The following is an 18,363-nucleotide window of genomic DNA, read 5'->3' on the forward strand; positions in this document are numbered from 1 at the left end:
TGACTACAGTGGTTATGGCCCATCTGAGAAGGTTGGGGGATTCTGGTGTTCCTATACTTGGATGACTGGCTGCACCACCTGTAATTGACAGCTTCACTGATATTCGTTTTGGGGGTTTTAATCAATGTACCCAGCTCTCATTTGGAGCAGTCCCAACACCTCCTGTTCATAGGAGAAGTACTGGATATGACTTGGTATGAGCTTTCCCTCCTGCACAGAAGATCCATGACATTCGGAATATGATTCTGATTTCTCAGGTTGGTGCTCGAATTAAAGTTCTGGCAGTCTTATGCCTGCTCTGTCTGATAGCTCTTTGTATTCTTCTGGTCACACATGCATGCTGGCACATGAGGGTGCACCAGTGCTGCCTCAGCAGGCCCTGTGTCTACCTGCGGATTACTCACCTTTTAAATACTCCCATGCACCAGCATTCCATGGAAACTTTCTAGAAAGCTCTCCCACGTCGACAAGGGCTTCAGCATCTTCATGACTCCACACGTGACCTTGCATGACTTCATTGGACCCATAAGAAGCCCTTGTCAACATGCTCACATCTGTCTTTCCTTTTTTCAACACCTTTGACAAGTAACTTTTTTTTGTTGCTCTTTAGTAGGAAATATTTAGTCTCTCAATGGTTTTTCTGGTATTGCTGCATTGATCAGGGGAAAAAATGTCTCCACTAGAGGGTCCGGGTTTAAGCCCTGTAAGGAGTGTGAGGGTCAGATGTCTATCACTGACCCTCATGATATTAGTCTTTGGTGTTTTTATGTTCAGACCATGGCGTTGAGGCCTGTTCATGCCAGAAGATGAACCCCTGTGCACTGCAGGAAAGGGAGGCTAAGCTCTTCATGGCAAAACAAAGCAAAAGAGCCATTGTCAGAAGTCTTGTCCTTGCTCCAAGTCACCATGTCCCCATTCTTCGAAGTTTGTGAAAACAAGGACAGGAAGAAGTGGCATCATGGTTCCGGGTGTCATTCTTCTAGAGACGAGGTATCAAAGTCAGTATCTCTGCATCTGGCGTCACTTGAAGATCAAGGTGAAATGACGCCAGTGGCTTTTCTAGTGTCTCCTTTGAATGTAAAACAGCCACAGACTTCGCCTACGTGCCCTTATTCGACACTGGATGTGGATGCAGTGCCTTCACCTTAACAGCAGTATCTATTCTTCTCTGCTCCAGAAACAGACCCTTCCAATTTTTAAAATGCTATATTTAGCATTTTAAATAGGACGATGACTCCTATCTGGTGCGTCTGCAGGCCCCATGTGTCAGCTATGTTATTCATTGGGAGGATTTCCGGCACTTTATCAGCAGGCAACTTTAATGCTTTTTATGCAGATGCCCATGTTACCTGGCCAACTCTGGCACCATGGAGGACAATGCCATCTCCAGTCGTTGTTCTGCAGATGTCACTGGTATTGGTTGTTCCCTCTCCGACGTCAGCCGGATCCATTCTGATGTTGCATGCTTCGACTCCAATGCCTTTTCTTGTCTCTCGAACGCAGGTGTCAACATCACGGAGGCTGATGACAGCGTCACCCATCCCGTTATTGGAGATGAGGCATAGATCTCAAAGGGAAGCTCTGAGACTTCTTGAAGAGAAGCAGTATTTCCTTGGAGAACAAGGTCCTTCAGAAATTAAAAAGGGTGAGATTGTGTCCCTGGATCCAGACTTTGAGGGTTTAGCAGAGGCAAGTGGCTTAGACACATTGCCATAATGGGAGTTATTGTCACTCAAAGGCATTCCTTCACTTGAAGTAACATCTTACCATTCAGTCATTCGAAAAGCTGCTGGCAAGTTGTATGTGCCTCATCCTTCTACAGAGCTCAAATCTAATCTGCTCACTGACGTGCTTCATTTTTCTTAATCTTCATCAGAACCCTCATTGCCCTTTAATGAGGCTTTGACTGAGCCAATTTTGGAAATTTGGCAGTAGTCTGTGTTTTCATCTGCAATTCCTATGCCAATTGCCAGGAGGTATAAGCCGGTCCCAGGGGACCTGCTCTTTGTCTTCTCACCCTTCACCTGAGTGGTTGTACAGGCTTCCTGTTTATTGAAACATGGCACCTGGACAGGTGCTGCACCTCCTGCTCCGCCGCCTCATTATACTCTGAGGCATGCTCTCCAATCCTCACCAGCAGCGCGGGCGCAGGAGCAGAGGTGTACTCCCATTGCAGTCCCTGCAACATGTCCTCTAGTGCGTGCATGCGGGCCCTGATCGCTTGAAGAAACCAGCCTACACGCTAATGCAAAAAAAAACCGAATAGTCCCTTTAAAAGCATCCCAAAGAACCCCTTTGCCAGAAACTAAGCCCTCATTTAGCTGAAAAAATTATCTTATCGCCTCCTGCACCGTGTCGCAAAACACCTGGTCAGGCAGGGCCAATGACTGCAATCGGCAGGTGAACAGCAGGGACCTACAGGCTGGAATATGCACCATCAGATGTACAGGCGCATGATCTGACAGGATGCGCAGGACATGACACGCTTCATCAACCCACCCCTGCACCATATTCGGGAGCAGCCAACGATCTAAGCGCGACCAGGAGCCATGTGTCATAGAGAAACCGGTCCCTTCTTGGGATCCAAGATATCGAACCCGCCGTATATCTGAAACAGCATAATCATTCATCTCTCATCAATCTAGCACATTGTTTAACCTGCTCCTGGTCAAGGCACGGATTAAGATCACCTCCCGAGAGCAAGAACAGTGGGGGGCAGCGCATGTAAGAGGCTCCACAAGTGGGAAAAGAAGTTAGGGTTGTCCATGTTAGGGCCTAGGAGTTAAGGAGCGTTATCATGATACCACACAATTTGCCCTGTACTATAACTTAGCAACCTTGGTCATCCACTTTTGTGGTCTTGACTTCAAATTGAACCACCTTTTTGATCAAAATCATAACTCTCTGGAATATGTGGAGTACGTGGATGCAATGTAATAGCTTGCCCACTTTCCCGCTTCAAGGCACTTTGATGCTAATTCTGTGGTGCAGGGACCCAGGGAAGCCAAGGTGCCCCCACAGCATATAGTGGCCCCAGTCCAGCAGCAGGCATTGGGCGCCCGGAGAACCCAGGAAGCACGTGTATGACGCGCCACAGCTCCATCCACAAGCAGCAGTCAGTGAATGCCCCCCGCCCTGCACACCTCCTCCCTGCACACCTCCTCCCTTCACATTAAAGGCTATATGAGTTAACGGCACGCTTTTAGGGCCAAATGGAAAGTCACACTCTGATCTCGCCCGGCCGTTTCGATCTGCTCTTGTTCACTTTGTCCAGTGACTGCCACGCCTCCGCTAGCCTGCCAGCCTCACCCGGCCAGCACGCAGCCGCACGATCTCCAAGTTGCGCCTGTCAGAAGCACCTCCCGCAGGCTTTGCCTTCACACAGTTCACCACACCGGTTCCACCAGCACAGCCCCAGCGGCACCCGACCACCTCAACTGAATGCCCAGGGGTCTCGAACCTCCAGCCAGTGACAAGCTCTCGATGTCACCGCCGGCTTCAGCGCTGCGGCAGTGACATCCAGCCTCAGGCGGGACTGCCATGTCACCTGTTTGTGCGATTCCAGGGTGAGGATTATGTTGGATTTTAGGGCACGGTCGGCAGAGCCTCGCTAGGGTGCAGCCACCTTGCTTCGCGCTCTCTTGCGCCCCTCCCCAACTGTCAAGTCCCTGAATCTGATGGCCATACCAAACACACAATGCCGCAGCCTAATACATCCTAAACCTGAGCAGAAAATAACATTATCCCTGGTACTACACTGGTTTACAGACATTTCACACCAGGTGGTTTACATAGTCTTCTTAAAACCTAAATTCAAAGTGTACAGTTAAACGAGAACCTTCCGATTAAGAATGGCTCCTCTCCTGATAATACCCCATTTTCAAAAAACTGCATCGTGGAAGTTTTCTTTCGGTATAGATAAGCAAACTATGGACCATGCTGTGTATGGGGAATAAAAATAGTTGACGTCGATGTGAAATTCAGAATAACAATCAAGACCTGACTACAAAATAATTATTACTGAAGTATTTATCATATTAAACACCTTAACATCCACCACGGGGGGGAAATGAGTTGGGTCATTCTTCACATTTTGCCAACACCTCATGGAAGGAATCATAGGGAATATGAAGAGAAGAAAGCCACATGACTGGATTTCAGCAGATGTGGTTTTTTATTGGGTTTTGTCTGTCGTGGCTTGTGCGGCATCTTGGTTCCTGTTGCTGTATCCCACAATATAAATAAAGAGTGCCAATTTCACCTAGACTTTTCAATGCAATTGGCACTTTTTCTTAAGGTGCATATTCCTAAAACTTACTTCTGTGTGACTACTCATCTACAATACTTTCTTTGTGTCCTGCTATGTTAGCTTCTTTGAAACCTAGAGACCAAGCATTTCTCAATTTAATGTATTTCACACTATCTTCTACCCTTTCAACACGTACCACTTACACCTCTCTCTGAGACCTATCTTACTAAGGAAAGGTTGCTATATCTCTTCTCTAACCTAAGGTCATCTTTATCATGCATCTCTATTGTATGAATTCCTCCAGCTCACTTTGAATCACTAATGGGTTACCTCAGACCTCGCAGGATTGTGTTCAGCACACACTGATGATAGTTTGCCGAAGTTCAACTGTGCAAATCACCAACGTTCAAGAATAAATCTACAACACTGAAATCGTATGTTTAAGATCCTTAATACTCTAATCAACAATGTTTAAGGATATAGAGTGCATCCAGAAAAGGATATAGCCAATAATCTTTCTGTGTGACCTTTCTGGCTGATCTTAGTGTGTATTTTACTGCAACGTCACTTCAATTGTCATACGCTAGGATCAGGATCCTGGGTGTCATTTTCCTGCTACTGCTTCCATAGAGCTCACCTGATTGGCTGGTATCAGCAGATCCATCTGTAAAATCCTCTGTTTTGTGTTGCCAAAAGGGCAGAAAGTACGTTGCCCCTCACTTGAAGTTCCTGGGTGCAGAGCGTACATCATTCCTAAGTGGTGTTTTTATAGGTCAACACGCTGGATGTCAGACGAAAACTCTCAGGAGCTTAAACTCTCTGGAAAAGATGTGGTTTCTCTAACTCCTGTGGGAAAGAAGTGGCAAGACGTTTTATTTCACACTGGGCTGTGATCTTTTTGACCAGTGTGTGCAATGTTCTTTACTAGTTCTTTGTCCAAACTTATTCTTTGTTGAGGGCTGGTTTCGTCTAGCTCTTGGTTATTGTGTTGATCTTAGGGTTGCTTTGCTTTCTGCTTCTCCTGTGGTGCTTGCAGCAATCTCCAACAAATGTAACTGCTCTGCGCCTTGTTAAGGCACATACCAAAAATACCAATGATAAGCTCTGACAATGCTGTGGAGTGACAGCGCGGCATCTCCCTATTTGTCCTTGACCCAAATAAAACTCAGATCACACGTCATATGGGTTTGTACATGTGGCACACAAACCTATCCCTCACCCTTGTTTGTGCTCTCCACTATATAGTACACACCACATACTAGGCACAAGGTCCTCACTCCCCTACCATTCAAACAAAAACACCTGTTTCCATTTTAATCTGTTGTTCAGTACAAAGCCCTTAAAGGACATTAATAGATTCCACTTCACTTTAACAGATATTTTACTCACAATGTCCCCTAACCATATTTTGTATCCATCATACTTCTCAAATGTATGTCTATTTTTCCAAACCTCATTTGGGATATATATATATACACACACATATATATACATACACGCTATATAAATGCCAAATTTTGGTTGTAAACAGGGTCAAGCTACAAAATCGATTATTGCAAGTAGTCACTGACTAGCATTCAGAACAAGAAGTGTTGCGATGAGCACAAAACTCCTATGCTCAAGATCACATCTACTTTACTTCAACTTTTCACCAGTGTTTAAGTAGGGCATCCCAAAACAGACTTTATTGTTTGATTTTCAAATTGTATTTGTTTTTTAAACAGGAGGTGCGCATGATGTGCACTGGAGAAGGCCCTGTTGTGCACGTTACTCCTGAAGAAATGAATTTCGGTGGTATCCCCGTTTTAACTGATGTCTCCAGGACCCTTCTGTTGTCTAATCAGTCATACATCCCGGCACGATTTATCGCAAAAATGGTGAGTAATCTGATAAGATGCAAGCTGAGATACCCCATACCTCACATGGTGTTTAGATAATAGTTTGTTCGGGGAGTCCACTGTTGGTGGAAAGAAAATTGGAAGACTTCCAGGGATGTAAGTGGAGTCAGCTGGCTTTGGTAGTGAGAGTCCCGCAGAGTTAGAGAAACCACCTCTTTACAGTGAAGCTTTGGAAATCAGTGCAAAGTCCTCTATATTTAGTTGTTGGTTCTGTAGCATAAAAAGGGGAATCTCATGTTCAGAGGTTGCTCTTCATTACTTTCCTATTAATTCTTCCATCGGAGTCCATATTTAGGTTCCCGCTTTCACCATCTCACCACTCTGCTCCTAACTGCATATATGTTCTGCATTGTTACCTACTTTTTAATGAAGACAATACCCTTCAGCAATGGTCTGGTACCCACACACCAATAAGCATCAAGAGATACCTCACAAGGTTAATGGTTCATCATGTACATGTAGCTCCACATCAAGGGTGCATGTCTGACAATAACCACTTGCCACAAGGTGTTGGTATGTGTTAATAGACTCATCTTACTATAAATGCACATAAAAGCAACTTCCTAACTTATTAGAATATGTTAACGCAGAAATGTTAAGCGCATTGTTGGTGACATTAGTAATCAATTTGAATTCTTTACTTGCTTCGTATATTTCTCACAAAGTTATGTGACACGTTTTGTTCTCCTCCGAACGTGATCGGGGCATTAATATGGGCCCTCTATCAATCGCCATCCGTTCTACCAGTGAAAAGCCTGTAAACAATGTTTGCTTTAAGAGAAAGTGAATTCAGGCACACAGTATCTGCTACCTTCCACTGTCCATTAAGCACGAGGGATTTGTTACAGTTGTCCTGTAATTCTGCAATCAATTCCCTGTGGAAGCATAGGCGCTTGTGTCTCCTCTATCTCAGGAAATCATGACAAAGCTTATTGGACAGGTTCTTGCAGCTCTCTGAACTATTACGATGGCAGTGGCATCTTAAATACACTCACACACACACACACACACACACACACACACACACACACACTCACACTCACACTCACACTCACACTCTATCTATCTCTCTATCTATCTCTCAATCTCTCTATCTCTCTATCTATCTCTCTATCTCTCTATCTCTCTCTATATCTCTCTATCTCTCTCTCTATATCTCTCTATCTCTCTCTATCTCTCTCTATCTCTCTCTATCTCTCTCTATCTCTCTCTATCTCTCTCTATCTCTCTCTATCTCTCTCTATCTCTATCTCTCTCTCTATATCTCTCTATATCTCTCTCTCTATATCTCTCTATATCTCTCTCTCTCCATCTCTCTCTCTCTCTCTCCATCTCTCTCTCTCTCTCTCTCTCCATCTCTCTCTCTCATCTCTCTCTCATCTCTCTCTCATCTCTCTCTCATCTCTCTCTCATCTCTCTCTCATCTCTCTCTCATCTCTCTCTCTCTCTCTTTGCATTTTTCAAAACTTTTCCCCCCCAAAATGAAGCTTGCTCAGGTCAGTGCATGCTGTGCCATACTTTAATTCTGGAGAATAATCCACACAAGGCTCGCATGTCTTGTTTGAGGAATTGCCATTTGATAAATACCTGCCTTTCATCTGAAGACATGAGGATAAAACTGTTTCCCAAATACAAAATTGGATTTGTTTCACTATAGAGTCTACCAAAATCGACTGAATGTCGCTTGGCATATTTTAGCATGAGGGATTTTAGGTGGGTATGATACCTTTTTCAGCATCACCTGTTGTGATGAGCAGCACACCTGTCTGGATCATTCAAAATGCTGTTCAGAAGGTTATTGTGTTGTGTATTGTGTTGGCCCATAAACCGAGTACTTTATGAAAACACAACGTTGCAAGATTTGTGGTCCTGCAATGCTGCTGGTGATGTATTCAAGGCAGATAACGTTCTAATGATTCTTTATTGGTGTCCAACAGTCTTGGAATCACACCGAACAGACTCAGATCTGCTTGGGGACTTATCAGCCTCCTAAGATCTTATCACAAGGTAATATTGAGTAGCCCTGTGAGAAATCCACTTCACGAAGTGATTAGCTTCACTTCCTCCAATGTCGCAAAACCTTTGTAGGAATGCCATCAGTGACTAGGAATCTCCACCCTCGAAAATTGCTGGCACAGGCATCTTCACCAGAAAGGAAGACTTAAAGGTAGTCGAAGACATTGGACAGGGATAGCCCCTGCATGGCTTTATGAGCTGAGCATACATCCCTGCCCTAAATTACCCAACCTCAAGTGCCTTTGGTATGTTGACTTGTTTGTGGCATGCATGTACAATTATCATGCAAGTGCTTTGGGAACCAGATGTATTGAATGGTGCTTAAGACAAAGAGCACAGCTCTGTGGCTTGGAAGGGCACACCAAACATACCTTTTTTGGACTTGGGACTGCTGTCTTTGTGCCGGCTGACGAGAGAAAGGAGCGTTCAGCTGCATTCTTCAGTTGCATACTGCTTCTTAGGGAACAGTATTGAGCTGCAATTGAGAAGGACTGTATTGGTGCATTGCAATAGACCGGGACCCATTGCAGGTTCCAGCTCTACTTAATTGGCACCAAGTTTGTGGCCCAGACTGATCACAAGACATTCAAATGGTTGATGGCAGCGAAGGATGCAAACCCATAGTTGCTCCAATGATCCATCACTTTACAGGAGTTGAATTGTCAATGTAACAAAAACCCAGACCACATAATGTTAATATAGATGGATTTATCTGACAGTTATGTCAATTTGAAGAAACAATGGTCCAGTCCTCTCATCTAATAGAATGCTCTTTTCATCCAGTTGTGGGCTGCCAAATGAGGTGTGGACCAATTTACCTCAATGGAGATCCTAAAGACTGCAAAAAATAGAGATTGGTGGGCCCGCCATAAATCCATTATGTACTTTCAATTTTTCACACTGTTGAACTGTTTTTGAATAATGCGCTAAGTCAAATAAATGAGTCCAGTGAATGTTTATTATAACACACTTGAGAAGCAACAGACAACATGTGTTTCACCCTATGGGGTGTATATACCTGACGTTTTCTCCATGCTGTGAAAATATGAAATTGAATTAGGAAAAAAATAATAAAATAAATAGAAAAATTACCCAATCTAACTGACACCCAAGGTGCGAAAAAGAAGGAAAGATAATTCAAAAAATATTTTTTTAGGTTATGGTGCAAAAGGAAAAAAAACACCACATGGTAAAAATATATTAAAGAGAAAAACAGAAAACCATATTTGAATGTAATTCCATATATTTAATCATGTAATTGTGATGAGAAAATGCGGAGTACGTGAATTAGTTGTGGACAGATGCTGGCAATTGGTTTAGAATTCAATACAGTTAGAAACTATTCAGATATAAGAAATTATTAAGGGTTACTGCAGACAGCGGTCCCAAATATCTAAATTAAAAAAACAGGCCTAATTTAGAAAGCAGGCGAAAATAACTCCTGCCCTTATTTCTTTCACCGCATGCTCATGCTATTCTGTGAGTAGAAAAAGTTAAAGGTCCACAGCCCACATAAGCAGGGTTATACCATACCTCTTCAAATATTCAAGATTGTGTCCATTTTGTGGTTTCCAAGAAGATATGCAGAGTACCAAAGTAATCAATCTGTACTGACAAAGGTATGCAGTAATGACATAATTTCAATTTCACACGAAAGCAATTAAACAATGTTCAATTCAAAGGAAACAATCAACAAATTACTCGCATTCATGCCCATTGCCAAATTTTATATTCAATGCTAATACAGAACTTTAAACATACAGCGGTACTGATTTTTTTACTAAAGGTCTTCAACCTAAAGTAATATCTAAATCCAAAGGCCTGATCACTACATTGCATAAGGTGAGGTATATAGCATTGTTACATAGTGCATAATAGATGTATTTGCCATGTATAAGTCATAAATACAGAACTGGTAAATTCATCAGAACATTATTCCATATTATGGGATGCATCTGATCTAGTAAGGGGTCAAGAATAGCATAAAACAGAATAAACAAAGTACAATAGGAAAAACGTATAATCACCATAGATCCAATTGAACATTATTTAATTTGAAAGATCATGGCAGGTTGCCCATCTCAGAAGAAACATACATCATGAATGAAAAATAAAGTACCGTACATCATGAAAGGAAAGCCTTTACATTGTGAATGAGGGGCAAAGGAGCCAATATAAAGACCCCCCCACCCCCCTGAGGTGATCGGGCCAGGTCTAGCGATTATCCAAAGGTTAGCCGTAGCTGTTTATCCTACAGAAGCAAAACTGAAGATGGCTTAAAGCGAAATGCATCTGATCTAATGTTGTATCAAGAATAGCATGAAATAAAATGGAAAATGTATGATCACCATAAATCCAATGAGATATTATTCTATTAAAAAGGTCATGGCTGGTTAAACATCTCAAAAGAAGCATACATCATGAGTAGAGAATAAAGAAACCTGCATCATGAACGGTGAACCATGTATTATGGATTAAAGCACCAAAACTTGTGACAACCCCTGATCTAATTGGGCCAGGCCAAACGTTAATCCAAAAATGGAAAGTAACTAGTTATCCTGGAAAAATTACGGACATAGGATAGCTAAAGGGCCCTGCGATGGTCCCAAGGAACACCTACTGGGCAAAGAGCCACTTGTTGCAAAAGGGTAGCCGCACGTCTCTGGTTGAATCCCTAGCATCGGGTGCTTGCGGTGAAGGCCTGGCGTCTTAGTCCAGCGCCATATTTATTAGGATGAACAATGCGTCCTACTTTAGTTTCCCTGGCTCAGAAGATACAACGAACCAGGCACCTATTTTGGCGGCCATGATGCAGAGATATAGTTTTAAGTCTAAAAGAAATGGTATTTTAACCAAAAATAGGATGCAAGGGAATTGCATTTTTGCAGGAAGGTAACACCACATCTCTGTACACTGGCAATAACCTGGAATTTGTCTTTTTCACTGCTGCAGCAGAATATATATATATATATATATATATATATATATATATATATATATATATATATATATATATATATATATATATATATATACACACACACACAAAAGAACAGAGATTATGAAGCCCAACTCCAGTGCTGCATAGCATTTTATTCCATCATGTTTAAGCAGCATTCTCTGTATCCTTTTATCAAACAGCACATTTCATTTCCAATATTATTTTCTTATTTCCTGACGCGTTTCAGCTCCGTAGAGCCTTGTTCACAAGTGATTCTATTTTTATAAAGTGATTGTGTGCTGGTAACCAAACTGTCACGTGATAGTAATATCAAAGCATACATCTCCCATAGTGCACTGCCAAGCATAATCCGATATACCTTTGAAGGCAGAATAGATTTTAAATACAGCATGATTGCGTTTCAACATCCTGCATGATGTAAAAGTTTCATATTGTTCAGTGCACCAATATGTGGTAGCTGCATCTCGTGATTTCATAAATAAACAGTCCGGTTAAAACATTTTCTCAGTCTATTAGGTAAAATGCTGCAAATGTAATATCTCGGAATGCTAGCAGCCTGGAAAAGTCGAAAAGAGAATATTCTCCTCTCGTTCCTTTTCTCACCTCCACGCTATCAATCACAGGGTAAATCCTTTTCACTGCGTGAAGGCAAGCGAGTCATGCTCCCAAAGTTCATTCCAAAAATAACCTCCGAAAAAGGGAGCCCCCAACTCTGCAGGGCGGCCTCATCATATGGGTACGGAACAAAAATCCAGAGGCTCCCCCTGACCGCGACTGCCTGTAACAAGGGACCCGACGCCTGGAACCAACACTGCACCCGCAGCGCCCAGGACCTGAAGGAACCGAACTTCAACGCAGGAGTGACTCCCCAGGTGACCCTCTGCCTTGCCCAGGGGGTGGCTGTCCCGAGAAGCCCCCCCCCTGTGCCTGCCTGCACCGCTAGAGTGACCCCCGGGTCCCTCCTTTGAAACCTATACAAAACCCGATGCCTGCTTTGCCCACTGCACCCGGCCGCCCCTGTGCCGCTGAGGGTGTGTTTTGTGTGCCTACTTGTGTGTCGTCCCCCCCCCCCCCCCCCCCAGTGCTCTACAAAACCCCCCTGATCTGCTCCCGAGGACGAAGGTACTTACCTGCTGGCAGACTGGGACCGGAGCACCCCTGTTTTCCATAGGCGCCTATGTGTTTTGGGCACCTCTTTGACCTCTGCACCTGACCGGCCCTGAGCTGCTGGTGTGGTAACTTTGGGGTTGCCTTGAACCCCCAACGGTGGGCTGCCTATGCCCCAGGACTGAGACGTGTAAGTGTTTTACTTACCTCCTAACCTAACCTTTACTTACCTCCCCCAGGAACTGTTGATTTTTGCACTGTCAACTTTGAAAATAGCTTATTGCCATTTTTACAAAGACAGTACATGATATTGTTTTCATTCAAAGTTCCTAAAGTATCTAAGTGAAGTACCTTACATTTAAAGTTTTAATTGTAAATCTTGAACCTGTGGTTCTTAAACTAAGAAAATATATTTTTCTATACAAAAACCTATTGGCCTGGAATTGTCTTTGAGTGTGTGTTCCTCATTTATTGCCTGTGTGTGTACAACAAATGCTTAACACTACCCTCTGATAAGCCTACTGCTCGACCACACTACCACAAACTAGAGCATTAGAATTATCTACGTTTGCCACTATCTTACCTCTAAGGGGAACCCTTGGACTCTGTGTACACTATTTCTTACTTTGAAATAGTATATACAGAGCCAACTTCCTACATTATTACACATATATATATATATATATATATGTGTGTGTGTGTATATATATATATATATATATATATATATATATATATATATATATATATTATAAGTTTAATTTTTATGGAATTTCTGTGGCTTCAGCAGCAAGGAGCTGGTACTTTTGGAGGATCTGCAGCCACCAGATAGCTCTAGTTTTTGTGGGAGATACATTGGGAGGTATATCAGAGATATATCGGGATGTTGAAGTGTAGGGCCTTGTGTGTTAAGCAATTTTTAGCAGAATCCTTGCTTCTTATGGTGGAAAGTTAAGAGATTTCAGATCAGGAGTAATGTTTTTTTATTTTTCTGTGATGAGGCTTTACAGCAGAGTTAAGAGAGTCCCTTAGTGGAGCTATCGTGGATCTAGGTAGGCCGCAGAGGGTTGCACGTCTGAAGTCCAAACTGGATATCACGAGGGATTGCACCACAGGCTTTAAGTCATTGAGGGGGGGGGAGGGTTTTATTTTCCTTAGGATGTTCATATGGAAGTTTGCTCCTTTGGTGGCAGCACTGATGTGCTTCTACATGTTCAAGTTTTTATCTACCATTATTCCTAGTGGTCTTATGGAATCTATAATGTGTGGTGCACACTTAAGAGGTGTTTGTTGCTTCATCCATTCTTAGATAGTGGCTGACTGTTTGGGAGGCGCAATTAGCAGAAATTTCCGTTTTGAGCGTGTTTAATTTGAGGTGGTTGTAGGTCTGCCAGTTTTGAGCTTTTTGTAAGGTAGTTTTGAGGTGCTTGATGTCCGTGGGGGAGGAGACTTTCATTTAGAGTTGGGTATCATCTGCATACAGTTAACGGCTCCATATATAGGTTGAAAAGAAGTGGGTGAGAGCATGGACACCTGTGGTACTCCTAAGGAGATCAATGTGGAATTTGGACAGGGACTGATTAATCTTGAATCTTTGAGTTCTGTTGTGGAGAAACAAGGCAAGCCAATTTAAAACAGACCCTGAAAGGCCCATCCTATGTTCCTATAAATTGAGTAGGCTGTCATGTGTAACCACATCAGAAGCTGACAATAGGTCAAGGAGGATTATAAGACAAGATTTGTTTTGATCCAGCATTTTTAACTCGTCATCCACAATGTGCGTAAGGGCAGATTCGGTGCTGTGACACTTATGAAAGCTGGATTGTAAATGGTCTAACAGTCTAAATTGTTCTATGTGGTTACATAGTTGGACATGGACATATTTTTCGAGAAGTTTCACCAGAGTCTGAATGTTGGTTATCGGGTTGAAGTTGTTTAGGTCCATAGGGTCAGCATTGGATTTCTTGAGAATGGGGGTAGCCTGCCCAGACTTAAGGCAGTCAGAGACATAGCCTTGGGTGCCTTGCCACTCATTCCAATTGACATTGCCCAAAATTCTGTGACCTACTTTATCTGAGTTAGGGAGCATTAGGGGATTCCCTTTACTTTAGGTGGAACTTTATTATCCATTTCACGTTCCCTCCCATGTCCTTGATTCTTTCAGGTCTGAAAAGTATTCACCAAGACCTGGCCCACGTCATCTTCGTAGCCATGGATTGGCAAAGAAATTTGTGGTACGCAGATCTTTTGCACTTCTCTCCGTTTCCCTGTGTTCAGAACTCATTACCAGTTCTCTGCTCAATCTTCCTCTGAGGGAGGACCTCCCTGTTGAATGGGAAAGCTTTCCACCTGCACCTCAAGAGTCTACACCTTCATGCGTGAGAATTGAGTGGGGACACTTGAATGTCTTTCACCTACCTGATAACTGATGTATATTATTTTATCGGCGCATGAATCTTCCACTAAATCTGTTTATTCTTGAGGTGGCATGGTTTTATTCTTGGTGCACAGACCACCAAATTGACCTTTTGATAGCATGTTTGTCTGACATCCTCAAGATTGTTCTTTAACTGGGTCACAGAGAGGCTGACAGCTTTCTTCTGTCTCCCAAATCAGCTGTCCCTGTTCAAGTCCTACATTGTGCTACTGTTCTTGAAAGAGCTGATCAACATGTTTCTTCCAACCCCGCTTGTTAAACGACAGTGGGATCTTAACTTAGTTCTTACTTTGTTAATGAGGGTCACTGTTTGAACCTTCTCTCAGTTGTTCTTTATATCTCTTGACTATCAAGACATTTTCTGGTTATGATGACTTCTGCTAGGCGTGAGTTGTTAGCACAGAGTGTTAGGCTTTTGTACGCATCTTTTTAACCCTGATTTTTCCAAAACAATTTTTATGTTTTCATCACAAACAAGTCAGATTCGATTTGCGGAACTCTTTGTTGATTAATAAGTAAAAGTGGTGCTTTGTTCGATCCTTATGTAAGAATTTGTTTTGCGAGTTTTATGGTTGAAACCTCAAACTAGTTCCAACACTTTCTTTTCATACAGACCTTGGTTGTTATACAGTGGCCATTGCACAAACTGTTGTGACTGTGTAGTAGTTAGTTTGCGATCGAAGTATAGTATAGTATAGTATAGCATAGTAAAACATTCAATTTAGAGTGCCTTCATTACTAGTTAAGTGCCTGTTTTAGCTTTGCGGGATGTATGTTCAGAGTTCTGTATTAAGGAGTTGATTTGTAGGACAATAACATGGTATGTGTTGATAGGTAAAGCTGTTTTGAGCACAGTGAAATTGGACTTAACACTTAAATGTCATGACAATAGTCAAGCCGGAAGGAGCCCAGTGGTAAGAAATGAGGATTTATAAAGGGCTGCAACGAGAAATATTGCTAAAGAGGAAGTGTGCTTGCATTGACAGATCTAGTGGGAGCAATGTGTGTTGTAGGTTGCTTGAGAAATATTGTTGCTTGACAGATCTGTCATGTACCTCATTGCATTCCGGCAGCTTCTTACAGTCACATCATCTGCCATATAAAACGAATTGCTCCTTAAACATTCGGGTAGTAAAAAAAAAAATCAATTTGTTATAGTGCTATTCCTTTGCTATCAAAGAAGGTTTGGGTTTAACGTCCGTGACAAACTAAGCATCTGCCCTGTGACCTCAACACACAGCGTCCCCGTGGGATGGTCGTAGTTGCATTCATTTGTCAGCAGCTGCTCTGTTGCCATCATGTCAGCAAATCAATATGCTTCCTGAGTTTGACTGACGTAATGGAACTGATAGTTATTGACCCCGGCCGTTTGGTGCACCCACCCATGTAATCGATTCTTAATAAGAAGGCTGTGTTTTTTGCCCATGGACCTTGAATCTTTCTCGTTCAGATCTTGTGCCGAGAGCTTTTATTAGCTGGACGTGGTCTATCAGAAGGGACTATTATGGTATGCTAATACAAATGTCTATAGTGAAACGTTCAATTTATCTGAGATGGCAAGAAAGTGAAAGCTGAATTTTTTTAGATAAAGTAGGTCGTAAGTGACACGTTTTAAGTGTAACCAAGATTTTTAGAAGTCTTAAGTTTTTACGTTTCGTTGTTGCTCTGTGACTCTAAAGGTAGCTCCTAAAGAACGTCTCAATGGAAAATTCAATGGTCTTGCTATAGTGCCTCCTTCTCTGATGGAAATCTTTGTAATATGTATGCAATTTCTTTTTTTTTTTTTTACATTCTGTTGAAATTAATGTTGGGCAAATAACTAGCATTCTCTTAACGAGTGTGCTGTTGGACCAGCCAGATATTAGATTCATGCTAACTAAAAAAGTTTGGCTGCAAAAGCAAGTGGCGAGGCAGCCATCAGTGTACCGGTGATAATAGGCACAAAGTTTTCTTTAGTAGACTTATTAATAGACAACTAGGTACTTTCTCAGAAGGAGATTAATGGTATGTCTATTCTCTTTTCTTTACCACTAGTTGGGTTGTTGAATGTGCGCAAAGACAGGACTGAAAAGCTCCTAGAAAAGAGCAGTCACTTGGATTGGTGTTGTCTTTGCATGAGCCTCCTTTTGCATGTGTGAGACCTCTTGCTCAGTTCCTGTTCTTTTTGTCCATCTTGCAAAAAGCATGGTGTTCCTTCTGTGGTGCTTTGCTTCTTTTAGGTCTTGTTTCTTGCACTCTTGTTATCTGCTTTTACTGAAGGGATGTCTTATCTATTTCTGGTTCTAATGGGTTAAAAAAAGAATATTGCCTTTCTCTGCTGCACATGACGTTCACAGTTCGTTTCACACATTGGATACAGCAACCTGTTTTTGGTGGTAAACCCACATAAAGTTGGTATATTGTGTTTGGGAAACTAACAGCTGGTGGGTTTATTCCCATTTCATTTTAGAATGTATTCGAAGTCCCAGATAAATAGTCTTTATCTCTGCGGAGAGACCAGTACTGAACGAGCCCAAGCACTCCTTGGTGGAATGGTGATATGCTGCATTTAGATTAGAAGGACTTGGCACTGGGCAGAGTCACTGGATCAGTACTGCTCATCACAGTTGGTGATAGAGATGCCTCTGGTGACAATGGTGTTACAAAAGTTATCTACCACAAGTTTAGAAGGAAGTGTCCCAGAGAGACACTTATGCGTGAGTACAGTATCTCTGTAAAATAAAACTTAGTTAACCATCCGACTTTGGTACTGGATGATAGTTGAACATTTTAACTGGTATGGAAGCAACTGCAGACGAGTGACCATGACTCTGATCCACATTAAAGAGGAAAATGTGGTAGATCAAGCCCAAGAACTAAAATATCCAAGGTGGACAATAAGTCTTTGCCAGTAGCTCTCCTCCCAAAGGGTCTTGGAATAAGTTTATCAACGCTAAGGTTGAATAGGCCTGTCATACCAAAAGGCTTAATTCAAATACTTATCCCATAACATTTCTCAGGAATTACTGTTTTGATATAGGCCTTTCATAGGACTTACGCGTACTGTACATTGATCCCCTAAAGACAAATATGCTGCAAAGTTGTTGTTTTTCCAGTTTGTATTATTTTATTTCTGTTATGTGTTTTTTAGTCCTTCCTGTAGCATGAAAGGCTCGTTCAGGACCCGTTACCAGCCCCTCTGTTTAATGTACTATGCCCTACATGCTACTCTGTAAGTGCTGGCATGCTACCCGATTAAAAAAACGCTTACAAAGTCTCATTGTGGTAATAATGATGGCGAAATAAATCTCTTTTGAAGTCTAGTAAAGCCTGTGGCAAAAGGAAGATCTGTAAATGACCCCATACCAAATGCTTAATACTGCTTGCATTCAAGTCACAATCCGGAAAAATGTGACAAATGCTAGACAGGTCTACATAGTTGTGGATGAGAAATAGAAGCCTTAACATTCTGGAGGAGAAATTGGAGACATTTAACTCCATACAGCATATTTAACCTATAAAGATCTCCTCAGATGTAGAAGATCACATCTTCCAAACAAATTAAAAGACCCTCTGACCCTGCCTTGAAGGGTCAGACAAAATGTAAGCTGCTGTCTACTACTACCAAGCAAAAGAAGAGTTGTGTACCAAGAAAACACACTCAGAAGTCAAAGTGGGCGTTGCCTCCAGACTTTGAGGTGTCACAGGTGAAATC

At 42.2% G+C, this 18,363-nt stretch overlaps 1 protein-coding gene across 2 annotated transcripts in view; it reads left to right on the top strand.

Moving 5' to 3' along the window:
- Positions 1-18,363, top strand: part of HYDIN (HYDIN axonemal central pair apparatus protein) — a 2,122,366-nt gene that overhangs the window by 571,351 nt on the left and 1,532,652 nt on the right. For both annotated transcript variants that reach the window (XM_069217473.1, XM_069217472.1), the window contains one exon: positions 5,974-6,126. In XM_069217473.1, coding sequence (XP_069073574.1) covers positions 5,974-6,126 — 153 coding nt within the window. The remainder of the gene's footprint in view (positions 1-5,973; positions 6,127-18,363) is intronic.

This window comes from Pleurodeles waltl, chromosome 12, assembly GCF_031143425.1.
Source record: "Pleurodeles waltl isolate 20211129_DDA chromosome 12, aPleWal1.hap1.20221129, whole genome shotgun sequence".
NCBI classification, from domain to species: Eukaryota; Metazoa; Chordata; class Amphibia; order Caudata; family Salamandridae; genus Pleurodeles; species Pleurodeles waltl.